General features: G+C 49.1%; 1 protein-coding gene across 9 annotated transcripts in view; it reads left to right on the top strand.

Moving 5' to 3' along the window:
- The window catches only part of Poc1a (POC1 centriolar protein A), a 71,578-nt gene extending 45,932 nt beyond the window's left edge, over positions 1 to 25,646 (top strand). For 7 of the 9 annotated variants that reach the window (XM_005326988.5, XM_078043289.1, XM_040269794.2 and 4 more), the window contains 2 exons: positions 5,786 to 5,929; positions 25,443 to 25,646. In XM_005326988.5, coding sequence (XP_005327045.1) covers positions 5,786 to 5,929; positions 25,443 to 25,541 — 243 coding nt within the window. In that variant the 3' untranslated portion in view covers positions 25,542 to 25,646. The remainder of the gene's footprint in view (positions 1 to 5,785; positions 5,930 to 25,442) is intronic. The other 2 variants (XM_040269795.2, XM_078043290.1) reach the window with 1 other exon arrangement.
- Positions 25,647 to 27,145: the final 1,499 nt, after the last annotated feature.

The raw sequence follows: 27,145 nt of genomic DNA, 5'->3' as shown, positions 1-27,145 counted from the left end.
TTTTCTTTTTATTAGGTGAAGTGTCTATTCAAATCATTTAAATGTATATTTTTTAATTGGATTGTTTATTTTCTCTTGAGTTTTGAAAATTTTTTTGTATATTCTGCATGCAAGTCCTATACTAGTTATGTGACTTACAGATATTTTCTCTCTTTGGTTTGTCTTTTTCTTTTCTTTTTAATTTTTTTAATTTGTGGCTTTTTATTTTCTTAACAGTGTCTTAAAAAGAGCAAAAGTTTTAAATTTGGTGACGTTTATTAGTTTTTTATTTTATGGAATCATGCTTTGCATGTCATGTCTGAGGAATCTTTGCCTAACCCAAGGTCACAAAGATTTTTCTAATGTGTTTTAGAAGAAAATACGTGTTATGGTCTTACATTTCACACTTATACCTATTATCCATTTTGAGTTAATTTTTGTATATGATACAAGGTATGTACTGAAACTTCGTTGTTTTTGCATGTGGATATTCAATTATTCCAGCAGTTGTTGAAAGTACTTTTTCTCGGGCTGGGGATGTGGCTCAAGCGGTAGAGCGCTCGCCTGGCATGCGTGTGGCCCGGGTTCGATCCTCAGCACCACATACAAACAAAGATGTTGTGTCGTCCGAAAACTAAAAAAAAATTAATAATAAAAAAATTCTCTCTCTTTCTCTCTGTCTCTCTCTTAAAAAACAAAAAAGAAACTACTTTTTCTCTACTAAATTGTTTGTATACCCTTATTAAAAATTATTTGACCAACCAGGGTGGTGGCACATGCCTATAATCCCACTCTTGACTATTATAGCTTTAAACCAAGTCTTGATATCAGGTAGTGTGTCTCCTCTAATTTGTGTGTCTTTGTTTTTGTTTGTTTCAAAATTGTTTTGACTTTTTTGGTTCCTTTGTCTTTCCATATAAATTTCTTGATGCCTATTACTTTGAGGGAGAATTGACATCATAACAGCATTGAGCTGTTATTAAAGAATACACAAGGGGGTTGGGATGTAGCTCAGTTGATAGAGTGCTTGCCTAGCATGCACAGGGCCATGGGTTCAATCCCCAGCATTACCACCCCCCCCCCAAAAAAAAAGGAATACACAAGCATGCTATATATATCTTCATGATATAAGTTATCTTTGATTTTTCTGATCAGTGTTTTGTGATTTTTAACATATATACCTAAGCATTTTATCATGGGTTGACTATTGACTAATAGTTCCCCCATCTCTGCAAAAAAAAAAAAAAAAAGAGAGAGAGAGAGAGAGAAGTTCAGAACTTGTGAACGTTTACAGGTATAATAAAGAGTCTCAAGATGAGCTTACCCAGTGAATCAAAAGTAAGAATTACAGAATTCTCACATGAAACTATACAAACCAAAGATTATTGGAGTAACATCTTTGACATATTGGAAGATGCTAGCCCAATATTGTATACTCGGCAAAAACAAAAAAGAAATCAGATTCCCTTTCCAGACTTTTTCAGATAAACAAAAACTGAGAAGGGCTGGGCACACAGGTATGGCCTTGGCAGGGCTTAATGCCCTTTCTGTGGTCCCTTCTACAGGCCTGCACTCGGCTGGTTTTCTCCTGTTCACTACCCTGCTCCCACCAAGTCTTTCTCTCGAATGTCCTGTGGTCTGTGGGGAGGAACCTGTGAGTGGGTGCAAACTCTTGTATCTAAGGCTCCCAGAGGTTCTTCTCTTACCCTAGTCCACCCTTGGCCTTCACTGAGAACCATCAGGCAAAGCCACTTTGATGTCAAATAGACAAAAGGCTACTGGGATTTCCTTTCGCCCTTAATGCTGCTCTGGTTACTCTGCCATTGTCATTACTTATGACCCTGGTATGAATGTCTTTTCCTACTTTCATGTCACTTTCTTATCACTGCTTTCTCACTTATTTGCCAAGCTCTTCAGGAAATGCCACAGCTTCAGAATGCTGGAGTGTAGGTGAGTGGCTGCATTGCTTGGGGCAGGGCTGTAGGTCCTTTGCTGAGGTGTAGGCATTGGGGGAGGCTTCTCTGCACAGGAATTTCAACACCGCGGTGGGTCTGGCTCTTAGAGGCGTTAGGTGTTCATGGAGAGCCTCCTCTGTATTCAGCTTTTGCTGGGCAGGCGTGCCAGGGTAGGCAGGGTGGGGGAATAATGCCAAACTCTTAGACCTATGACCTGGTGGCCTCCTTGAGATGCAAGAGAGAAGATGTGCACATGGAAGCCCAGCTACAGCCAGTGTCACCTTCCAGAGGCTGCCTGATGTCTAGGAAGTGTCTGTAGTTTGAATTTAGATCCCCACTCTCATTTGCTGGGTTACTTAGAGCAAGTTACTTAACTTCTCTGAGCCTAATTTTCCCTATCTAAGAAATGAGGTTAATATCCCTATTCCAGAGGCCATCATTAGGATTCAGTGAGGCGATGCATTAAATGGGTGACATTAAATGGAGCCATGTAGTAGACGGCAAGTAAACAAAAGCAGTTGCTGGGCTTGTAGTGGTATTAAGTGCTCTGATGTCAACTGATGAGAATGGACAAAGAGGAAGGGAAATGGCTCAAGGCAGACTTTGGGTTGAGGACAGTCACTTCCTCTGTCAGTCTGTTTCCTTTTTTGTAAAATGGAGGTAGCTGTGAAAGCACAATATGGATGGGAACATGTCTCTCTTCTGAAGACCAGCTCCAGGCACTGTGGCTGCAGTCCTTAATGCTCCCTTGGACCTCCTCAGCTTTGGCTTAGAAGAAGGCTTCTGTTGCTAAAGTCAGTGGTGCTCACTCCCACTCCACCATCATCCAGTGTTTTCAGCGGCCATCAGCACTGGCAGTTTCTGAGCTATTCTGCAGAAACACTCAGAATTTCCATTCCCTCTTCCTCAGGCAGTGGGCAGCAGGCAGCACCAGTCTGGCTCACTTCATGAGGATGTGTGCTGTTGGGACAGAAGGGCTACACCCTCTCTCCGGTGACCTTTCCCGACTTAGGGTCCACAGGAAAAGTGAGCTTGACTGCAAGAAGTTGGAACAGCACTGTGAACTTTTCCCAAGGCCTGCTGGTGACTTTAGATGAGCACCTCTCATGACCCAGCCCTTTGAAGGGCTGGCCCAGTTTTCACCCCCATATTACAGATGAGGAAGTGGAGGCCAAGAGAAGTCAGCCTCTTGCCCACTGCCTCTTACTGGTCAGTGACAGAGCTTGGCTTTCAGCCAAGACCTAGTCTGACTCACTATTCTTCACCACTGTGCTCTTGCTGAGTCTCTGACAGACTGCCTGGGCCTTGGGTCCACTGCAATGGGCAGAAGGCTATCCTGGCAAGGCCGTTTGGCTTCTGAAATGTTTTCATTTGGAATGGACTTCTGGGTGGGCAAGGAGATCTGAAAAGCGTCGATTCCTGGAGGACTGGGAAAGCCCTTGCCCTGATGGCTCAGGGCTTAGAGAGCGGCCATAGTACATAGCAGATGTGAGGGCAGTGGACACGTGGACATTGTGCTGCTTCTGTTCTTGAGAACGTCCCTCTGGCTTATGTCTCACATGCATTGTTTAGCCACCAGGGCTTACATTTTTTCCAGGTTCAAATCAATGTGCCCTTGAGAGTTTGTGGTTTATGAGATTAGAACTCTTTCCTAGTAAAGGAAAATATACAGGTAGGGGCCGCACTCAACTGCCTCACATTCCTCATCAGTTGGGAATCTTCTCCTGTGCTGATTCCTTTTAAGGACTCTGATGCCTGCCCAGGTGAGCATGTCCAGGGCAGAGCATGTTCCCAGTGCTGGGCTGCTGTAGGTAAGTTCAAGAGATGAGAGACAAGAGAAGCAGCTAGCTTCTAATGGTGGCTTTGTAGGCAGCCTTGCGTTGTCAGAACCAGGTACACAGGCATCCTAGGTGTTGAGGGCCACAGCCGAGTCGGGATAACGCATGGCATTTTTGCCAGAACAGAGTGGTTGAGAGGTGACGCCAGCAAGCCATTGAGATGATGATGGTTATGTTAAGCTGTGTATTTAGTTATATATTAGACCCCTGCTGTCTGCCTCGGCCTGCTACTTTGGAGTTCTCGAGCTACTTTGGAGTTCGACTCTGAGCCTAGTGAGTTCTGGGTTAGCGAGGAAAGGAAGGAGATGTGCAACAGGAGGCGTTAAAGGGCAAAGCTCTATGGGCAAGTCATGGGCCCTGTGGACAGGCCAGCATTGACTCAGCCATTCATGTGTCCTGGTCCTGGCAGCGTGGTAACTGAGGGAACAGGGCAGGATGGAGCAGGCCCAGGTGTACAGGAACACAGAGGAGCTCCTGGTTAGAAGTGGGGAGGGGAAGGGAGCAGAGGTCAGGCTGCTTGAGCTGCTTGTGAGGGGGCAGAGGCAGGAGAGGAGCTTTAGAAGGAGGTGGACTGGCTTCAAGTACCTTGCCAAGGGCCTTGGATTTTTCTCCCAAGGGTGGCAGAGAGCCCTGAAGGACTATCAAATCTGAGGGGTGACATGGTAATGTTTAGAATGCCCTTTGCCCATTAGTGAGGCAGTGGTTTAAAGCCCAAGCCCCAGCTGTGGCTAAATTTATGTGTCACTGAGGCTTTGGGGCTGGGCAAGAGTCGAGCCATCACTGAGCATGGCAATCCACAGGGAACAATTCCACAGAGGAATCACAGCCTTCAGAACTAGAGCTGGGTTGGGCTGGGGTCGTGGCTCAGTGGCAGAATGCTTGCCTCACATGATTTACACATATGAGGTACGGGATTGAATCCTCAGCACCACATAAAATAAATTAGTAAATAAACAAAATAAAGAGGTGTTTATGTATAACTTAAAAAAAAAAAAAACCAAAAAACTAGAGCTGGACCGGGCACAGAGTCACACACCTGTAATCCCAGTGGCTTGGGAGGCTGAAGAAGAAGGAACATGAGTTCAAAGCCAGCCTCAGCAATGGCGAGGCACTAAGCAACTGTGAGACCCTGTCTCTAAACGAAACACAAAATAGGGCTGGGGATGTGGCTCAGTGGTCCAGGGCCCCTGAGTTCAATCCTCAGTACCCTCCCACCAAAAGAAACCAAATCAAACCAAAGCTGGGGTGTTCCCACCTGCTGAATATTCACTGCACTTCTTGGGTCTGGGGAAGCCTCATCTGTGTTTAAAGCAGAGACCTGACTTTTCTAATTGGCACAAGCCTGAAGGGCCTTAAACAGAAACATGGAGCACCTCATATTCCTGAGGTCACATTGGGAATAGCCTGACTGTTCCTATCTTATGGATTTCAACTCCCATGAGCCATCTGGCCAGGACAGTCACAGAGAAATCTTTTTTTTTTTTTTCCCCCAGAGGATCTGGGCCAGGGCAAGTTTGGGACATCCCCTCACCTGAATCTGGGCCACAGTTGCTAGACCCTTGGGAAGGCCTTCGTGAAACCTGGGGCATCCCATGTTGGGGGTGGGGAATTAGAGTGGGCTGACTGGGAAGAGAGGCGGCTTCGGGGCCAGGTAGTCTTCAGTGTCTCTAGCCTACTCGGGATAGTGGGTACACCTTGAGTGAAGAGTTGAGACACAGACCAGCCTCCTTGAGGACCCCAAGAGGGCACCTACTGGCTTACCTGCCTGTTCGCCAGGCCACTTCTAGCCTAGACCACCGTATTCTGATTGCATTCCTCATAGCCTCTGTTCAGAAAGGTAGACATGTGGACCCTGATGTGGGAGCCCCATCATTCTGCTGTTTCTTACTGACACTTTGAAGTCATTTTCTCAAATTTGCTGGTGGTTTTCCACGTGATCCTTTGGAGGGGCTGTTCTTCTCTCAGCATTTCCTCACATATTGAATAGACTGAGGGACTCTTCTTTCTCTCTAGCCAGAAGTGGATTTCCCTATCCCACCGGGCAGAGGCAGGAGTTTAGAGTCCGTGCAGAGCCAGCCCCAGGAGTCCATCAGCATGCCCCAGACACTGACCAGCACACTGGAGCACATCGTGAGCCAGCTGGATGTCCTCACTCAGGTAGGCTATGATGTGAGTTCACTTAGTTGCCCATACTTGGTCTGGCATTTAGACCATTTGAAGTTGGCCAACAGGTGTTGGGTTTTTTAAAAAATATAATTAGCATGGACTTGTTTTCCAGCCCAAATTAATGAATTAGCAGTTCCTTTCTTGGGATTTTGGCTCTTTGAGCCATTCAAACCCTGGCCAGCCATCTAGATTCCAAAATCCCCAAAGCTAGATCTTGCCAGAGTGCCCCTATCCAGCTATGGCCTGGGCCACACCAGAGCATTTGATTGTTTATCCCACTCTTGGCTAGGTGGGCACTCCAGGGACATGCCAGGAAACTGAGCAGTGAGTGAGTTAAGGCTTCTAAGAGCACAGCCTGACACTATTTTTTATCCTGTGAGCAACCATGGAGAAATCCCCAGTGCTCAAATCTGGTACACTTATCTGTAGTGTGTGGTGGTCGTGGGTGCTGCCTTCCTCATTCATGGTGAGGATTAAGAGATACAAATTTCTCAGGCTGGGGTTGTAGCCCAATGATACAGCGCTTGCCTAGCATGTGTGAGGCGCTGGGTTCGATCCTCAGCACCACAAAAAATAAATAAAATAAAGGTTCATCAACAACTAAAAAGAATTTTAAAAAAAAGAGAGAGAGAGAGAGATAAGAATTTCTGCCAAGTGTTTGGCCCATGTCTGTCTCTGGGTACCTGTTCAATACATGTTCACTGTGACCCTTATCAGCAAAATAGATGTGGCTCCAACTCCAGAACTTGCTGTGACAGCTTGTAATACAGATTCATAGTGTAGCAGTTTCAGTAGAGAAAAAGCTCAAACAAGGGGTGACAGTCAGCACTGGGGTCATGCCTAGTGGAGCATCTCACTTCAGGGAGTGAGAGTGTCTCTGGCAGAGGTAGCAGTCTGCCTGCAGGTCTGGAGGAGGCAGTAGGCACATTGAGGAACTGAACAAAGCCCAGAGTGACTGGCATATGGCATGTGATAGGGCTGGGAGCAAGGCAGGATTTGAAGGTCCTACAAGGCCTTGGTTCCTTGGCTCTTGATACCAGGTGGGGACTCAGCAGACCCTCTCTCTGCCAGCACATGGGAGAATAAGGGTGTGAGAGGGACATGGAGCCCATTAGGAAAAGAGAGGTGTGAAAGTGGGGAAAGGGGAGAACGGTTTAGCCCACAGGAGGCACACACAGGATCCTTGATGTCTCTGTTAGACATCAAGTGGTGTGGCATCCTTTTCCTGCTTCTGGATCTTGGGCTAAGTGAGAAAAACTCCTCCACATTGTGTCCTATCATCCATGACATGTCACAGTAAACAGCTAGGACTGTACACCTTGGGCCCACAGATGGACTCTTACAAGGGAGAGGCCAGGTCTCAGTGGCTGGGGTTTATAGGACTATTTCCAGACATTTTGGAGAGCCTGTTAACCCCTGGGAAGAAGGCCTGTGCTAAAAGAGATGTGAGCAACGTGAAGAGACACTTCAACCCTGTCAAAAACCGCCTGTGTTCCTCACAGCCTCATCAAGTGAGAGATCAGGGGAGGTGGAATCAATTAGAACTTTATAGGATAAAATTGGAAATTAAGTCTAAGAAGATGGTTAAAAATAGCTTCATTGGATACAGAGGAGTATATCATTAAAAACATTTCCTGTCACTGTTTTAGGGGTATACATGGAAGGTTTTGTTATGTGTTAGCAATTAGGAGTCTGGTAGTAACTTTACAAGAAACTTGCATCATAGATTATAAGTGATGGCTTTCCTGTGGCCTGGCACTGGTGTCCAGTCCCTCTGGCACCCTTGTCCAACCTCACCATTCAGCCCCTTTACACATCTACCCACTATCAGATGCCAAGACATCAACCAGTTGCCTGTTTTGCAAAATTGACAATGTCTGTGTGTTCCTGGATGCTACAAAGCAAGGCTTTCCTACTGGACTCAGGTGCCTGAGGAAACCTGGACTCCACAGAGGCACCTGAGGTTCAGCCGTTTTTTTATACAAGGTACATTTGGGTTAATCTGGCCGTGCTCTCCTGGGGCTTTGTCATTAGCTATTTTCCAGGCCCACATTTCTCTCCTGGCCTTGGCACTCTAGCTGAGGTACCAGCCAGAGCCAGGGCAGTCACCACCAGTGGGCTTTAGCTTTAGGCTTCCCTGGCCCTCCTCTTGGGATGGACTCAGCACAGGGAAAGTCTACAGCAGGAGTCTCTTTGAATGATCTAGATGGACCCAGCCCTCTCCTAAAGTATAGAACCAGATGGTCATTGCTATCCTTCTTCCCAAGTGGCTTATGAAGCCAGGTTTCCTGCTCAGCCTGTGGGTACTGGCCTTGGGTGCCACCCCTCAGCAGGTACTTCTCACCTTCTGCTTGAGTCTGAAGCACCTCTCTGCTGTGGAGCATGGGACATCTCAGTCACCCCAACACTGACTCCTACTTCAAACATGTCCATCTGAACCATGCTATTCTGCTCTGTCCTGTCTCTGTCTCACTGCCCCTTTCCTTCTCTGTGAGGAAGTCTGCTTCAAAGTAACCTTAAGGAAAACGGATCTTCCATGTCCTTTGTGCCTTCTCCCTGCTGAACATCCTTCCAAGGGAGAACCAAGAGGGTGGCAGTGGCCAGGCAGTGGGCAGGGATGTTTACTGAGTGGGTCATAGAGCCCCTGAGTGATATGAATGTGGAACCCCTCAAGGCCTGCTTTACTGCTCAGCAGGCTGGGTATGGCCCAATGTGGCGAGGCAGTCTGAGGGTCAGAAACTCAGTCTCTGCACCTCTGCAAAGCAAAGGCCTGAGGCCAAGAAACTGACGGAGCCCATGGTGGGGAGTGACTCAGAGAAAGTCAGCTTCATTGTGGCTTAGCTCAGTGAGCTTGGACAAGTCACTGAGACCCCCATGCTTCACTTTCTGAATCTGGAACACAGAACTGATAACAGCTCCCACTTCACAGGCTTTGGGGAGGATTAAGTGTGTCCATCTGTGGAGCTAGTCAAGCAGTGCCTGCCAGTGCCATACGCTACTGACATGTTCTGTGCTGCTCCTGCTGCCACCACTGTCCAAGGCACCAGACATATCTCTTCAATTTCCCATTACCAGGCTGGGGATGTGGCTTAAGCGGTGGTGTGCTCGCCTGGCATGCGTGCGGCCTGGGTTCAATCCTCAGCACCACATACAAACAAAGATGTTGTGTCCGCCGAAAACTAAAAAATAAGGTAATGGGAAATTTTTTTTTTTTTTAATATTTATGAAGCTATTCCCTACCCTGTCACAGAGAGCCATTCTGGGCCAGAGGTGGCTAGTTCCCTCTGCACACATTCATAGAGCCCATTTGTGGGTGCCCATGTGAGAGACCTAGTTCCACCCTTAGGTAGTCCCCAGAAACAAATCTGCTGATGTCAGAGCCAAGACCCCAAGGAGGAGCAGATAGCTGGGGCCACAGGTGACAGGTAGGAACTGTGGGGGGCGGGGGGCCAGGAGGCAGATCAAGAAGACCATGGGACCTCTGTGTGGGGTAAACAAAAGATGTAGCCCAGGACTCTGGAGCATGGTGAGTCCCTAAGCAGCATGGAGTCAAAGCCTGACCCAGTGGAGACTCTGGGGTAGAGTGGATATAGGGGCCATAAGCCTGTACTTGAGCGAGTGACAGAGCTGTCATGGCCCGACTCCTGGGAAGTGACTTCTGCAGAACCAGGTTTCACTGCAGATAGGAAGAAGCAGATAATGAGATGAGTAGGACTGTAGTGACCTCTGCCAAGGCTTCTGACTAACCTCCAGAGTAAGGAATCAAGTGGGGCAGCTTTCCCCTAGCCCTCCTAGGGCAAGAGGCCTCTCAGGTCAGGAGGAAACCACATTGACCTAGGGTTTGTGAAGCATCAGAAACCCTGTCCTTTAACTCCTGAATTGGAGTTGTACTATTTGCTGTTTTTATAAATACTTTTTATAAACTGAATATACTATTTTTCAAAAGTAGATTTATATGGGCTTTGGGATGATCTTTTAAGATTCTATTTCCTGCCTGCCAGTGCCCTCCTGAGGTGGCAGTCTTCAGGTGTCCTGATCTGGTCAGGTCTCTCCAGATTGTTGTTTTAGATAGAAAGTTCTTAAGAGCTTGGGGCTCACATCGTCGTCATAATTATCGTCATCCTCCTAGTGCTTATCTGAGGCCTGTGACTTTCCTAGGACTTCCCTTTGCAGCCCTCACTTTATCCTCCCACCTGGTGCCTGGCAATACAGTGACCGTTGTTCCTGGTACAGATAGGGTATTCATAGCGACTGGCTTATTGTGCCTGGATCAGCCTTGGGGTCCACCTAGCCTGGTGATCCTGGCGTCAACACTGTTGGGTCAGTGTCTCCAACTTTCCTTGCTAAATTTTTTTTAATTTAAATTAAACATTAAATTAATTAAATATAAATTTAATTAAATAATTTTTTTAAAATTTTTATTTTTATGTGGTGCTGAGGATCGAACCCAGTGCTTCACACGCATACTAGGCAAGCACTCCACCACTGAGCCACAGTCACAGCCCCCAGCTCTTTTAAAAAAATTTTATTTTGAGACAGGATCTCACTGAGTTGCTTAGGGCCTCACTAAATTGCTGAGGCTGGCCTTGAACTTGAGATCCTCCTGGTTAGCTTCCTGAGCCACTGGGATTACAGGTGTACACCACTGTGCCCGTCAGTTTCCTCCCTTATGAATAGGACCCAAGCCTGCTTGGGTCCTTTGGGTGCTATTGTGAAACTCTTGGATAACTGTGTATACTGGGCCGCTGCCAGCTGTGTGGCAAAGCACAGGGGTAAACTGACATTGTATGAGGAACAGTGTAGGGGGAAGCACTAGGGTAGCCTGTGGCACAGGAGCAACAGAAGTGAACATTCCACAGGCCTCTAACCTCTGGACTTGAGTTCCAGGAATGTTTGTGAGCTGCCAGTGAGACTCCAGTGTCTGAGTAGGCAGGAGAATGAGAGGGGAGAAACAGAAGAGGGCTCTCCAGCCCCAGGAGGGAGGGGGATGCAGGAGATAACAGAGGCACTGGGGCGTAAGTGGAGCTGTTGAAAGTAAGGAATGGCTGGGGTTGTGGCTCAGCGGTAGAGTGCTCGTCTAGCATGTGTGAGGCCCTGGATTCGATCCTCAGCACCACATAAAAATAAATAAAATAAAGGTATTGTGTCCAACTACACTTAAAAAATAAATATTAAAAAAAAATTTTAAAAAGAAAGGAATGGATCCTAGAACCCATTAGATAAGAACTTTGAATCTGAACTAAGGCATAGGCCTGGATTGAAGCTCTTCAAAGATGTGTACTTCTTGTGACAATTGTTCTTTGAATCAAGTTGTTATAGTGATTTTGGGAGAATATGTATTTCCTAACAATGGAATTTAAGTTTTCCTTGGAGGATATTTTGCTCCTTAAAAAACCCCTAAGGGAAAAATACATGAAAAAAAAAACCCTAAGGGAGTTCTCAGGAGGCACTGGTCTGAGGTCAGGATTGTATGTACTGTGTGCTATGTGCTACGTGTGCCTCACTTAGTGTACATCTGTCCTTCATGGTGCAGGGTCTCTTGGGGCTTGGGTTGTGGCTTAGTGGTAGAAGGCTTGCCTCACATATGTGAGGCACTGGGTTCAATTCTCAGTACCACATATAAATAAATGAATAAAATAAAAGTCCATCAACAACTAGAACAAAAAACAAAAAAAACCAGAAAAACAGTGCAGGGTCTCTGCTATGAGCCTGTCTGCAGCCCCCTCCCCTCCCCTGCCCAACACAAACCTGTCCTATAGCTGCCTTGGGTCACTCACCTGCCAGGCCTACCCCAATTCTTCTCTGCTAAAGAAGAGAAAAACAGGGACCAAGAATCAGACACGCCAGCTGCTGTAACCCACCTTTGCCTCTTTCTGGCTTTCCATAGGGTGGAGATTTTAGCCCAGTTGGTAAAGGCCTGTGGGATATCCACTCCTGTTGCTCCTATGCCATAGGCCACCTGGGTCCTTGTACAGCATGGACTTATTGCTTCACCCCACCTCTTGGTCTATGTTGTGGTGTGAGCTCCGGAGGTCAGCACCTCAGGTGGGGCTGTGACTTTTCCTGGGGTCTTATTTCCTCTGCCTTGCCTAGTGGAATCTAGCCTGGAACCCCTGGTGGCCTGTCTGCTTGATGAGGGGCATTCCGTGGTGATCCAGGCTCAGGCCCTGATCTGGGTGCTCTTTCCCCTCATGCTTGTGTTGGGGTGCTGCCAAATTCAAGGGTCCTTTTCATAGATGCTGGAAAACTAGTCATCAAGCAGAGAGAGACTGTCCCTCCAGATAGCATTCTTCTTGCATGAGATCCCTGGCTTCCTCCCTGGAGAAGGCCAGGGCTTGGTTACCCTTAAGAGTAACAGAGGTTCAGGTGGTATCTGCTAGTCACTGAGGCCCTGGACCTTCCTTGGGGTAAAGGAGTGGATTGAGGAGCTGTGGACAATGACCCAGGAACCGGGGAGGCAAGGACCTGGTTCAAGTCCAACAAGCAGCTTGGTGGTTTTGCCTCAGAATCCCACAGAGAAGTTATTTTTTACTCTAGTTTCATGTCTTGCTGCTTTTTAAAAATACCAAGCCATGAAATTCCTGTTCCAACTGTTTTTTATGGCACCCAGTGCTTCAGGCTGGCCCCAGCAATGCTGTGATGTCACGTTCAGGTTCCTGTGACTCATGGAGCTGGGCTCCAGGACTTGCAGTACACACAGTGGGAACCAGGCCCACCCAGCTCTGCTGGTTTGGGTCTCCTTGGCAGTTAAACGCATAGGTTATTCAGATCTGCAGACCTAACTCAAGAATTTTTGCTATTTGATCTGGAGAGTTAGAGAGAATTGACCACTTGATGGGATATCCTAACCACCTCCAGCCCCTGGGTCCTGGCAGTCCCCTATTAGATGGGCTGCTGAGGTGAGGAATCTAGTTCTACTAGTGGGAAGGTAGGATTGCTGCACCCTGCTGCAGGTCAAGCTGCCTGACTGCTCTCTGGGACTCCTACTATCCTTTGTTAGGCAGGCCAGCTGTCTATGGAAGCATATCCAGATCTGAAAGTAGTTGCACCATTTTCCCTGGGGGCTGGTCCTCCCAGGTACACCCAAGCCCAATTTATTGGGAAGGTATAGAGTAGAAGTCACCCTGTGTGCCCTTTGGTGATCCCTGTTTACAGGGTATGTGCTGCCCTCCAGTCATTACCTCACTCCCAGGCAGGGCCTGCAGAGTGGTGGTTGGTTTGTTTCTCCAAAAGCAAACCTCTCCACATCATGACATTTAGCTGCCCAAGTGGATTTAGCTACTTTCCTTTGTGGATAGTCAGGGCTGCCTTTTTAGTCAAAGTCCACTTTAGTTTAGTCAAAGTCAGATCAAACTCACTTGGGATTTGGGGAAAGAACCTCTTTTTCCCCTCTGTTAAGAGGCTACTTCCTGCTGGGCATCATGATGCACTCCTATAATCCCAGTGACTTGGGAAGCTGAGGAGGAGGATCACAAGGTTAAGGTCAGCCTGGATAATTTGTTTATCTTAAAAAATCAAAAGGGGCTGGGGTTGTGGCTCAGCAGTAGAGTGCTCGCCTCTCATGTATGAGACCTGGGTTCAATCCTCAGCACCACATTAAAAATAAATAAACAAATAAAGATATTGTGTCCATGTATAATTTAAAAAATTTTTAAAAAAAGGACTGAGCTGTAACTCAGTGGTAGAGCACTCCTGGGTTCAATCCCTAGTAGTATAAGAAAATAAAAAGAAGGTACTTCCTACAGAACAAAAGACTCAAAACACTGTCTGATGGATAGCAGAGATATACTTGGTGCCTGATTCTAGCCACTTGCAGAGGGACTAGGGAAGAATGTCTATCTAGACTCCTTGCCCCTCCCCAACCCTGTTGCTCACTTTGACGTTTTATCTACTGGCTCCCCTGGCTTTTGCAGTGAAGAGAGATGGGGAAGATTGCACCTTTCCCCAATACCAAATCAGGACAGTGTGCAGCTTCCTCTCATGGCGTGCAGCCTGCTAGCAGCACTCAAAAATTGGCTCCAGTTTATTATCGCATGGGGAGCCGGATGGCAGCTCCCATGGGGGATCTGGCAGAAAACTCTTGCTTTCCATCTTCTATCCCGTCTGCGGTTGTGGCAGAAGCACCCCCTCCCTGAAGAAGCTGCAGATTGAAGGCCCCTGCCTGCCAGATGGGCTGGGCAATGGCTGTGGTTACCTCTAAAGCCTGGGAATGTTCATGGTTGGTCATTCGAGATTTCTTCTGAGGCTCCAAGCAGGCCAGGAGGTTGGGGGAGGGCTAGAAGATAACAGGCGGGAGTGTGAGGGGCAGTAAGGTCCACGCAGGGACATCTTACTAAGGCTGACTTGGGATGCACTTTGAGAAGGATGAGGGGACTCCAGGTAGTTTGCTCTTATTTCTTTTGGGGACTTGAGGGCCCTCCAAGGAAGGGTCAATCAAGCACAAAACCTATAAAAGGACCTGTGAGTGTTAGTGACTAACAGCCCCAAATGGGCCTGCCTCTTCTGCGATTCACCAATCCAAAGCTGACACTGGCTGCCTGGTGTTCTCTCCAATGAGGCACTGCTACAGCAGGCCAGGGAAAGCTGCAGGAAGGCCTCTGATCAGATCCAGGGATGGAGGGGGAGTGGCGAGGGAACTTGACTAGAGCGAGAAGAGTTGAGTAGGAAGAAGCCTTGAATTTAGCAGGGCATGGCATTTGGAGAACATTCTGATCTGGGCCCAGTTGGCTCCAGAAAACTGGCCACAGTGGCAGAGCAGGTTTTCCCATGTAGATGAGTGATGCTTCACAGGGCAGGGGGAGGCCTATAAGAGCCCACCCTGATGGCCTGTGCTCTTCTTTCTCCCTGTGATTGTCTGATTAAGTTAGGCTTCATTGAGGTTTTCCAGGCCTCCAGCAAGTACAAAGTAATTTCTTGAACTTGGGGTAATTGTGTTCTATGGGGTATTAGTAAGTTAACTACTTGGTATGGATTGTGGGGAAAGTCAGCCTCTGAAGAAATGGGATGTAGAAGGTGGCCAAAGCCAAGATTCATGCCCCATGCTTAGCTTCACTGGACTCACCTGGGAATCAGAACGCAGCAGAACCGATGGTCAAGTGTGACTAGTGTCCTGCCTTGAGTCCTGTCCCTGTCAGGCACATGGCTTGTGAGAAGATGTGTTTGAACTTAGGCAATATGAGCAGGGTCGTGGTTCAAGTCCTCCCTGTGTGAGCAGTGCCCCATCAGTCCTAGGAGCACTGGCTTTACAAATGGTAGTGAACGATCCCACTTTTTGTAATTTTTTTCTTTTGGGGGGAGCAATGATATGGAAAGGCTGTGTTTATTTAAAAGAAGTTGTAAAGTCATGAGGGAGTTAAATTAGCCAGGATTCCTTAATCCAGTGGCTAATCCACTGATAGAAAATAGTGTTTTGTGTACTTCCTGGAGAGAGCTAATCCTCAGGAGAGGCAGGGGTTGGGGATGCAAAAACATCAGAGAAATCCTAGATCCCTGAGATAATATGAAACAGAAACATGGACCCATAGGCTCAAGGAACCAAAAGCTTACTTTGTGTTGTTTGCAGCAGACTGTGGGGTAAAAGGGAATGGTTAAAAGACAGTAGCTGAGCCCAGAAAATTTCTTTAGATATTTGTATATTATGGACCAACATTTTGTGATCCTGGTCTCTCTAGCATGTCAGGGAGTCTCCATTCCTTCCCTCTGAAGTTTAGGCCTTGAAGCTTTTAGTCATCATCAAGTCAGGTCTGAGGTGGAAGGGGAGGATCCCTGCTGTTTTCCTGACTCGCCCCCACTTTGTCCACCCCCACTTCCTGCTAAAGCCAGAATACTTCCTCCAACCCAAGGCCAGCTGGCGAAGGGGCCCCTCCTGCCTGCCCACTCTCCCTCCCACACCATCCCCTTAGGCCTGCCAGGTCCAGGGCCCAAGCTGCTGTGAGTGCTCTTCACAGCCAGGTAGGCTCATCTCCAGACCAGAGCTACCTAGTCTCTGTCTCAGGGACCTGGGATGGCAGGAGTGTGCACTTCCTGCTTCCACAGTACTCAGGGCCAGGCATTTGTCTGTCTGCTACTCCATGTGTACCTCCTTTGTGCCAGGAGCTGTCTGGGAACAAGAAGACCATCATATGCAGGAACAGACAAAAACTCTCTCCTCATTGTGCTGTCACTAGACTGACTGACATAGTAGGCTACTTGAGGGCCAGTATTTGTACCCTCAGACTCTAAGGGCCCTGTGCTACAGACCATTAGGCAATGGGGCCATGACTGGGCTGAGAGGCAGAATCTGGGTGAAGGAAAGGCCTAAACTTAGCACAGCTGCCCCTATCCCTAGGGAGCTGGGTGGTCCCTCCATCTCTTAACATGTGGCCTCAGACTGGCCAGGTCACCATCAGCAGTGTAGGGCTGCCTGTGTGCACTTGTGTGCATGCTCACACATGGACCTAGACCAAGAGGCGAGCTGGGGCTGGGCAGCCTGTGAGCCCAGCAGCCCCACTTTGTTTTGATAGCTTATAAGACCCCACAGCAAAGAGGCTCCCTTTTATTGCATCTGTTTTAGATCTTTAGAATCTGAATGAAGTTAAAACCATGCTACAGGGGAGATTAATTCCACATTTTCCATCTTTGCAATGAAACCAAAGGAAAGTTAGACATTGTATATAGCACAGTAGAAACCAGGACTGCTGAGCCAGTGGCCAGCCCTAGGATATTTCCCCAGGCCTGGCACAAGTGCCCCTGGTGGTGTGGCAAGGTGACTGCACCTCTCTCTTTGACCCAGGCCTGGTGGGATCCCTTACCCCCTAATAATCTGACTCCTGTGTTGGGGGAGGGGAGGTCTGGAGAACCCCAGCCCCTCCAGGGAGACCTCCTGGGGGAGCTCAAATCAATCGCAATCCTGGAAATGATTAAAAGCAACTTTCCATCACAGGAGAACTTTAAAAAGCAATCAGACCACCATGTGCCCCAATGGTTCAAGCCCTCCCACGCTTGACTAAAGCCACCTCTTTATGACTCAATGAGCCCCATATGTGCCCAGGGCTCCCCTGTTATCCCACAGCTCAGTCAGGGCAACAGCTGGGGGAGTCACATTACCCACAGGGCACCCTGTGCCCAGCTGACAGAGCAAGTGCTGTATCAATGTTAGCTACTAATATGAGTGTTATAGAGCTCTCCAGAAGATGCGTTGTATAGACAGGAAACTGAAGCCGAGTCAGGGAGCTTGTCCAAAGCCACTTAGCAAGTTAGTGGTCCAAATCAGACTCAAACTGGGGCCATACAGCTCTGGAAGCTCTGCTCTTACCACACAGGACAAAGCTGCCCCACTAGGAATCATTCTGCCAGCCTTTCCCAAGGGCTCACACCTGCGCCACAGCTTCAGGAAAGGAAGGCAGGCCCTGACCCTAGGACTGAGTGAGGTCAGGAGGGCTTCTTAGAAGAGAGGCTAGAGCAGGCCTTCAAGAGGGTAGTAGTGACCAACGACACAGGACCCAGATGCCACTCCAAGGAGTCTGATCTTCATTTCTGAGTTCTTGGACAAAAAAGGGACATAGCAGAAGTAATGAGGAAGGCGGGGTGGAAGGTGATCCAGGAGTAGGGTCAAGGGAGTCACCAGGAAGTTGAGGCTTGAAGAGGGCAGGGCAGGAGGTGAACCCCACAGTACCAACAGGGAGGTGTTGTCCATGTCGGTGTCCTAGTGCAGGAGAAACCCAGCAGGGCAGGGGTGGCCTTCCTGAACCTGAGAAGGAGTCTGCTCTCAGCAGAGCCCCATTGGCTGAGTACCCTGACCAGTGGTGCCCTAGTTGGTGTCACGCAACAGTCAGGGATGCCTGGACAGCCTGGCCCTGCTGTGCTCACATTCCCGCTGCCCTCTCCCAGGTGCCATACCTCTGCCCAACACATTTCCCTTCTGTCATCGGTCTCAGTGGCTCCTCATCTGATGGGATGGAATGCCCCATCTTCTAGCTTCCCTGCCAGTCAGCCAGACCAGGCAGAGTGCCAAGTGGGCATGTGGCTGCATGTTGGCTCTCTGCCTCTGTCAGTCTGGCCCAGCCACCCTGTCACCTCTATGCTACCTGTCTTCCACCTCATGTAAGAGACCCATAAGGGACTCTCTGTCCTAGAAAGCAGTACCACTCACCAGAGAAGACCCAGGCAGCACCTAAAGGAGCAGGAGGTAGACATGGGGAAGTGCCCTGCCAGGGTGAGCAGGGACCACTGGGAAGAAGGGCCACCCCAGAGCTGGATAGGAGTGGGAGTGCAGAGGGAAAGCCTCAGGTGAGGCCTGCACACGTGAAAGTATTTTTAAGGATCTAGCTGAATGTCTGAGAAATGTAGATAGAGTGGCCAGCTGGTCACCTTTGTTCTTCACCATCAGTGATAGTGGAGCAGCTTTGCCAAAAGGCAGCCCAGCTGGAACTGGTACTGCAGCCACACTGGGGCCTAGAAACCTCCAAGAGCCAGAGTCTCTTGTTTGCTACACATGGTGGATGCCTGACGAGTGAGAGATGCTGTTAAATGCCCTGTGAGAGTCATGGGGGCCCTACAAGTGTCCCCACAAGTGTCCCATAGCCCCTTGGGCTCCATCTTTCATGAGAGGGACCTTCAGCAAAGGTGGCGGCAACGGTAGCCTGGGAGGAAGAGCAGGTACTGGAAGGGGCCTGGCTCTGAGGTGCACCCTGATCTGTTTTTGAAGTGCCAGTTCAGTGCCTCCTGTCCCACCACTTTTGGGACCAGGTGTGGACAGTTCCTAGACTGCATCTTTTCCCAAGTTCATTCTGGAGCCAGTGCTCTACAAAGTGGCCCTTGGCATGTGGGAGCACTGTCTTCCCTGGCTGTACCTACCCAGACCTGTGATCCTAGTGACACAGCCAGGAAGTAGAGGCTTCCCTGTCCTCTTCTCTTTCAGAATGAGGGCCCTGAGGCCCTTTCTCTACCTCCCTTGTGGCTGCCAATCTCTCTCTCCTCTACTCATCCACTTCAAATCAGCCACACTGGCCTCTTGACAATTCCAACAGTGCCTCGGAGCCTTCGCACCTGCTGAACCTTGTACTTGGAAAGCACTTCCATTGATATTTCCTGTGATTTCCTCACAGAGGTGGCACTATCCTTCCCAGGCCTTCCAGCCCAGCACCAGCCCTAGAACAGGTGAACTGTGTCGGGGGCTCAGCTCCTGTAGGCCAGACAGACACTCCACTCTACTCTCCTTGCTTTGTCCTCACACACAAGTGAAAAATGGGTAAAACAGGAAACCAGTAAAAGAAGGAGAAAAAAGAGCTGAGAAAAAGATGCAGGGTGAACCCACGTCAAGAAGAAACCAACTAGGTAGAAGGAGGTCTAGGGGAGGTCAGACTGTGAGGAAGTAAGGGGAAGCTGGGGAGTAAGGGGCCAGCAGGAGAAAGAAGGACAAAGGAAAGGCCTCATAAATCCAGGAAGAGCACCAGGGCTTGTGACTACAGGGGGAGAAAGGGGACGTGGGCCAGAAGGGCTGTGTACCCCTCTACAAGTGTCAAAGGCAACCAAACAAATCCTGCCTGAGGGTGGGAGACTCATTCTCTCAGAGAGCTCTGACTCTACTCCTCCATGTGACACCCAGAAAACTCTTCCCTGGACCTATACAGAGCCTATAGGAATGTCACAGTGGACTGTGGAGCCAGGCAGAGGCCCTTCAAACTCTCCCTGGCCTCTTATAGTGCTCCAAATTCCTGAGCCCTCATCACACAAGTCAGAGAATCTGAGATTTCCCCTGGCCATCCCAGAGGCCAAAAGAGATGCACCAGCCTGGGCTCTGTCCTGTACAGGGCACCTAAACTGGACACTTCAGGCCATTGGTAGGCATGGGGGACAATGTAGGAACTGAACTCAGCTGTTCTAAGTCCTTGAACCCTATAGGGCACGAGCAGGCCTTTAGCAGATACCTATTAACTAGTGCTGGTGGAGAAAGAAGAGTCTAAGCTGGTGAGGTGGAAAGTGGAGATGTCTTCAAAATGGCCCCAGTGTGAGGCCCAGGTGCCAGACATGTCTCTGAGGACTGGCATTTTGGTGCAGCTTCTTTGGGTGTCACTACAATTTTTAGGGAACCAAAAATAAAAGCCTGTCATTTTAAAATCAGTTCTTTTTATACCATCCTCAGAAGGCCCTTTAGGGTGTTACAGAAAATGTCTTACACATCTTGAACTGTGAGGGAGGGAGGTGCACCCGCATGTCACATAGGAGACAGATCACTGTGTCTTTTCTGTCTTTTCTCCTCTATGCAGGAACATTGGGATTCAAATAGAATGCCATTGTTGAGGCTGTTAGGAGAGGATTTTCCTCTGAGAGCTCAGGCAAATGAGTCATGCTGGCAACCCCACTCCTGGCCCCAGCTTCTAGACCCTGGCCAGCTGCTCGGACCCTGCCCAGCTGGCTTCTCACCATGCCCTTGATTTTGATCCCCAACCTTAGCGCCCTCATCGGTTCACCTGGTTGGACCCTATAGGGCACTAACAGGGTAGTCCCTCTCTGGTCACCTGCCAAGTAGCCAGGCTGCCTTCAGTGGGGTTCAGTGGCATTACTGGCATCACTCTGAGCCCTGGCAAGGCCCTCACCTTACCTGCACCAGATTCTCCTTTCCAGTATGCAGGGCTTGTGGATTCACTGCCCTCCCCTCCTGCCCCCTTACCATCCAAGTGCCCCATGTTGAGGATGAACTCAGAAATGCAAAGCAGCCCGGCACTGTGGTGCACATCTATAATCTGCTCAGGAGGCTGAGGCAGGAGGATCACAAATTCAAGGCCAGCTGCAGCAATTTACTGAGACCTTATCTCTAAATAGAATAAAAAAGGGCTAGGGATATGACTGCCATGGCATGTATGAGGCCCTGGGTTTCATCCCCAGTACTGAAAGGAAGGGAGGAAAGAGGGATGAAGGAAAAGCAGCTCTGCTGCTGACTAGATTTCCTTCCTCTCAGATGACCCTTACACTCAACATGTCCCATTTGGAGCCTATCTTCTGCCTCTTGTGCAGGGCCAGTCCTTGACCTGTGTCACCTTCTGTCTGGTATCCCTCATCTGACTCACCACCAGGTGGTGTTGGTCTGTTTTTTGTAGATACCTCTGGTTTTGTCCACTTTCCTCCTGAGCTCCCCTTCCTCTGTCTAAGCCACTACCATTCCCTCTCATTCTCGTTTCCACATTGCCTTCCCAAGCCACCCAGCTACTTCCCAGCCCTTCACCCTGTGGCTTCCAGAGGGGCCTCCCCACTCTCTCCCTGCTGCTCTGAGAGGGAGGGTGAAGCTGCCTACATGGGCTGCAGGGCCAGGTTCCCTTCCTGGGCCCTCTCTCCTGGCTTTGGCACAGGAGCCTCCCTGGGTCCGTCCCACTTGCTCACTGCCTTTCCTGCCTCCCACCCCCCACCCCCAGGGCTCTGTATACACCGTTCCTTTGGCCCCGCTGCTCTTCCTGCTCCTTTTCCCTGATGAGTTCCTTCTCCTCCTTTGCTTACTCCTCACTGCCTCAGGGCACCTGTGGCCAGACCCATTCATTCTTTCCAGCACAGCCCCCTGGTCTATGTAATTGTGTGTAATCATCTCCTTAAACCAGTGCCACACTCTGAAGCCAGGCCACGAGCCTTCATGATCCAGGTTTGTTGTGGATAAACTAAGTAACTTTAGGCTAGTTGTTTACTAACACTGTGCCTCTATTTCTTCATCTGAAAAACTGGTGATTAAAAATCCCTACCATGAAGGATTATTGAATGCTTGGCACAGGGCAAGCACTCCCATGAGCAGACTGTTAGGAATCATCAGGAGGACTCCTCCCCCACCCAGAGCTCAGTCCTAGATCTTCCCACTGGTCTCCCTTGAGTCTGGGCTCCATATCCAATTTAGAGAGAACTTGGAATTTAGCTACTGGTGTCAGGTGTAGTGGTGCCCGCCTGTAATTCCAGCAACTCAGGAGGCTGAGGTAGGAGGTTCACAAGTTTGAGGCCATCCTCATCAACTTAATGAGACTCTGTCTCAGAAAGTTAAAAGGGCTGGGGATGAAGCTCAGTGGTACAGTGCTGCCCCTGGGTTTGATCTCCATTCCCAAAAAAAGAAAGAGAAAAGAAATCAGATATAGGGACCACCAGGGCCAGGGAAAAAGAGTGAGTTTCCTAGTTCCTCCAAGGTCAAAGGACAAACAGAAGGAGCCTCAGAATGAAGACATTCTGAGGAAAAGTCTGGGCCCCAGAATAAAGACTTTCCAGCAGATCACCTTACCCTGATAGGCCCACCCAGCAGCCAGAGGCCCATGAACATGTTTTCCCTCATTGCCCCTGCCAGGGGACCCTACCTGCTTCTCCTTGGGTATTTTCTGGGGGACTGGGCCAGAGGTCTGCTCCTGAGTAGAGCAAGGGGAGAGGCAATGTGGGCCAAGGGGCTGCTTAGAAGATCAGTTATCTTTTTTTTTCTTTTTTTTTTAAAAATTAATTTTATATATACATGACAGTAGATTATATTTTGAGAGATTATATATATGTAGGATAGAAAGATCAGTTCTCAGTTGCCCTTGAACAAAAGAAAGTTGAGACTGCTGGGCTGTGGATCATGGGCTCTTACTGAGATTTCAGAGGTGATTGCCTTTGAAGTATAGTCTTGTCTCTGAAGTATAGTCTTGTCACAAGGACAGACCCTGTGTGGCAGGAAAATTCCCTGGGCCAAAAGAGTGTGAGGCAAGATCAGCAGTCAGCAGCCCTTTAGGCCAACTTCACCTAGGGGATGGATCACAGGTGTGGCCTGGGCTCCCCAACATGGAGTTGGGCAGCAGAGGGAACAGCAGCTGCCTTTGTCCTCTGGGCACTAGGGCAGCACATACTTACTGAGCCCTCCTGTGCAACTGACCCTGGTGTGAGTGTATGCTTATCCTTTATTGCTCTCAACCAATAGGTAAAGGTGATACACACTATGAAAAAGGCCACGTGATCTGACCTTGCCAAGGATGCCCTAATACACCCTATCTGCTACCCCACATGCTCTCTTTCCCCTTCTCTGGCAGGTTTATTTATTTTGGCTTTATTGTATCCTTGATATCTGATAGTTTAATTCTCCACCTTTGTTGTTCTCATTCATGAAGTCAGTTTGTTAGTTTCCATCAAAAAAAAATCTTGACAATATTTTATTATAGTGGGAGAAAACTCTAAGAATAGTATTTCTAAGTTTCAGCTTTATCATGGGGGATTCATGTTCTGTGAAAAAGAGGTCTTGTGCTTTATTGGAGTAGAATATTAAGGAAAATAAGTGCCAAACAACATTCTGATGAACAGAAACCTGAAAAGCCTCCTCCTCTCCCCACCCATCCTCCAGGCTCAAAGTAGGATTGGGTGGCATCAGATGGGGCCTGGAAGTGCCTGATAGTGAGCTCTCTGGTGGCTACCTCCTGGCACCTAGGCAGTAGTGTAGGCTTAGGAACTGGAGGAAGTGGAGACCACACTGGAATGGCACAGTTACTCAGAAGCTTGGCTGGGAAAGAGAGAAGCTGAAGAAGGGCAGGGAGGAGAGATGCAGGTGTGAGGCGAGTGGGCTTTTTAAAGGCTGTCTATAATTTGCTAGGAAGAACCCCACCTGGGCTGGCAACCTCCATTAGAGACTCATAAAGTAGGTGATATCTTTCTGTTCAAAGGAATCTAATATTGACACATTTCAAGGCACATGCCTGCTGAGCTGATATATGGGTCCCCTTGGGACTAAGCGGAGGCCCTGCTGTGCTGCTGATCCAGCACCTCACCCACATGTTTTCTAGACCCACTGTCTCTGCTTTTAGAAATTGGGTTCCTAGGAAAAGTTTAAAAAAAAAAAAATTACAGGCAGGAACGGATACACAGCAGGCTGGGCTCCTCACTGTGGCCTTGAGTCTGGGTGGGTTGTCCATCAGAAAGAGGCTGGATGAAGAATGGTTTGAGCTGTGTGAGTTTCTCAGCAGCCAGTGGAAACTTCCAGGAATGCTGCTCAGGCCAGCCGGGGGCTGTTTCCGTTGCCACTTTTACGAGATGCAGACTCTTTTTCCCCCTTTCCCTGGCTGGCCGGCCAGCAATGGGGACGTGATGGTCTCAACTCTGCCTCTCAGGGTGCATTGCAGTTCATGTTCCACAGGCAGTGATGTTTTCTAGCCTCTATACCGTGACCCAGAGGTCAGAACCCTCACAACCTTGGGGCCAGCTCATTTAAAGAGCCAGTTGGAGCACCCTGCGTGGCAGCAGACATCCTGAGGGATGCTGTGAGGATTTATAGCAGTCTTGAAGGAGAAATTCTCTCCCAAAATGTTTTAATGTTTTATTAAATGTATGAAAGGAAAGTTCACTTTCCACTGGACCAAGGCCCAGAACCTTCATGGTGCCCCTGGGATATGGACAAAACCTCTTGGGAGCGTCCTCAAGTGAAATTATTTGCCCTTTTTGTGGCCTGTGGGCTACACAGTACAGGAAGCAAGCCTGCGGTGTTCACAGTGACCTCTGCCACACTGGGCTCATCCAGTGGCCACTGTAGGCCTGCTGTGTAGTAGGCATCAGCAACCCTCAGTGAGGGAAGTAAAATGAGCCGAGCCATTGTACCAGCCTGGACCAACCCGGGCGAGGGTGGCATGTGACTGATGGACAGGCCCATGATAGGTCAACCCCTCAGTGGCAGGTACACAGGGGGCTCTTCTGTTGACACTGCTCAAAGCTAGAGGAGGTGAACAGGTCTTCATGGTCTGTCTGGGAGCCGTGTCTATAAGATTGGTGCTGACCCATGGAACACGTGCAGCCTCAGGTGGCTAGGTCCATGGGCAGCTATCATGCTGGGTACAGGAGTGAGACCAGGGGAGCAAGGACTTAGCCTCAGGAAGGTAGTATGATGGCAAGCATGGGCACAGTGGCCAACATGGGTCAAGCTGCATGAGTGTCGAACACTGTGCTGAGTTCCCTGTCCTGTGAGCTCAGCATTGTGCTCTCCACTTACAGAGGAGAAAAGAAATGGCTCAGAGATGGAGCTCTCTGATCACTCTGGGCCTAACCTACAGACAATACATTCCTACAGGTTTCTTCATTGGACTCACACAGAGGTGCTCCTGGGCTTAGGGAATTGATTTCCCAGCTTCTGTCCCCTGCCAGCCTGGGAGTACCCTCAGGTATAGAGGAAAAGGGCCTGCATCAGGACAGAAGTCAGGTGGAGTGCCTTCATTTGTGGGTGCAGTTCCTCATTTCTGGAATGGAAATGGTTGATGGTCTCTAATGGCATATGGACAAATCCTGTCCAGAGAAGGAAGCCGTCTAATGCCAGGCCACCAGAACTGGGGATTCCTGACCCCTTAGTTGTCTTTTGGCATAGCCCAAGGCTGTGAGACCTGCCATTTGCTTCCCCTCACTGCATTCTCATCAAGGACCAACCATCCAGAGACAGAAGCAGTGCACATAAAGGCATCTGCCACCAGAGACGAGGGGCAAGGAAGAACTCCACTCGTTCTGGCATCAGGCTGGTGGCCCCTGAATCCCCTGAGTCTGTCCACTATTTATTTTGCAGACAGTGTCCATCCTGGAGCAGCGGTTGACATTGACAGAAGACAAGCTGAAGCAGTGTCTGGAGAACCAGCAGCTAATCATGCAGAGAGCAACACCATGATCAGGGGAGCAAGAATCAGGAGCTTGGTCGATTTGGGGGGTGGCAGGCCAGGGGTTTGTACTGCAGGACTTGGGTAATAAATAAAGGGATTCAGCTCTGTGGGAATTACGTCCTTACCAAGCCCAGGAATTGTGCAGTTCTGCCTTCTACCTTGCTATCTGCATCAGGAGGCTCTTCTGGCAGTGGGAGGCCCCAAGTGGGTGGGGCCCACAAGAAAATGCTTGAGTCTCACTGGCAGGACCACATTTAGTTTAACCTGAAGGAACCACTTGATACTTCTGGTGTCTCTGAGTCTTAAGATTGTGGGCTGTCCCTCTGGAGAACCTTGCTTTTCACTCCATTACTTTCAGCCATGTGACTGGCTTTTCCCATTCCATCCATGACTTAGAATTTGACTGCTCAGCCAGACACTGTAACCCAGGCAGAAGGATTGCAAGTTCAAGGCCAGCCTGGGCAACTTAGCGAGACCCTGTCTAAAAATATAAAATGGGCTGGGGATGTGGTAAAGTGCCACTGGGTTCAAGTTCTAGTACCAAAAAGAAAAGACTGCTCATTGGTTGGATGAACCAGGCCCAAAGCAGGCCCATCTGAGTCAAGTCTATTTAGGAACAAACTCTGTGGAATGGGGGTATTGGCTTTGCAATGACATTGATTTCTGTTCCACATATGCTCACTTGGGCCTGGTGGCTTCCTCCTCTCTCTGCTCATGACAACAAAGGAATCTGGAAATTAAAACTGACTTTATTGACTTGCTGAGGAATGGCTTGTTCTGGGTGAGACCTAGTTGGTCCTCCCATCCCCAGGGCCTATAATGGGGGAATGAAAATGGCAAAATGGGATGCCCCTGTCCTTTGAGTATTGCCTTTCAGGCCCATAACACCCTTCTTTGCAGTACTGATGGAACAAGGACTACCAGAACCCCCTACATGCCTCCTACCTCCCCCTGGCTGGCCCCCACTGGCTTCTGTTGGGACTGGAGGGCTCAGGTACCCACCTTTCCATTTGTTCAGTAGGGTTTCCTTAGGCTCCTTCCTCTGCATCTGAGCTGGGAAGGCCAGGGCAAGTGCCTTCCCTATTACTACATGTCATTCATGCCTTCAGCCTTTTGTGTCTTGGGGCTCAGCCAGCCAGGGAGGTCTTCATCCTCACACACCTGCCCTTCCTGGGCAGAGTGGGATGCAGTGTTAGATATTCCCAGAAGCTGGCAGAACCACGAGGTTAATGGGGTCCCAGCCTGAATGCCTAAAAACTTCTACTGACAAGGGGAACAGGCTGTGTTGACTTCTGATAAACAAGAATATGGCAGCTGCCTGCAACCTGCACTGGGTGAGGAGAGAGCAGGTCTCATGCTCACTTATCCCCAGCTGTGTGACCTCAACATTGTATTCTAACTTCTCTGAGCTTCAGGCTTTTAATGTCTGAAGTGGTGATGACACCCAGTCCTCCGGATGGTTGGTTACAAGGTATGTGCTGTACTTTACCCAGTGTAGAACAGGTGACCAAGGGAAGCCCATCGCTCCCCACCCCCACCAGTCCCGCTAGGATAACAAGGGCTGCCAGCTCTGAAATTGTGAGGCCTCTAGGGATCTGCCGATGTGTGAAAG

Source organism: Ictidomys tridecemlineatus, chromosome 3 (assembly GCF_052094955.1).
Source record: "Ictidomys tridecemlineatus isolate mIctTri1 chromosome 3, mIctTri1.hap1, whole genome shotgun sequence".
Taxonomy (NCBI): Eukaryota; Metazoa; Chordata; class Mammalia; order Rodentia; family Sciuridae; genus Ictidomys; species Ictidomys tridecemlineatus.
Note: the sequence above shows the minus strand (reverse complement) of the source record. Positions and strands in the feature narration are given on the sequence as shown.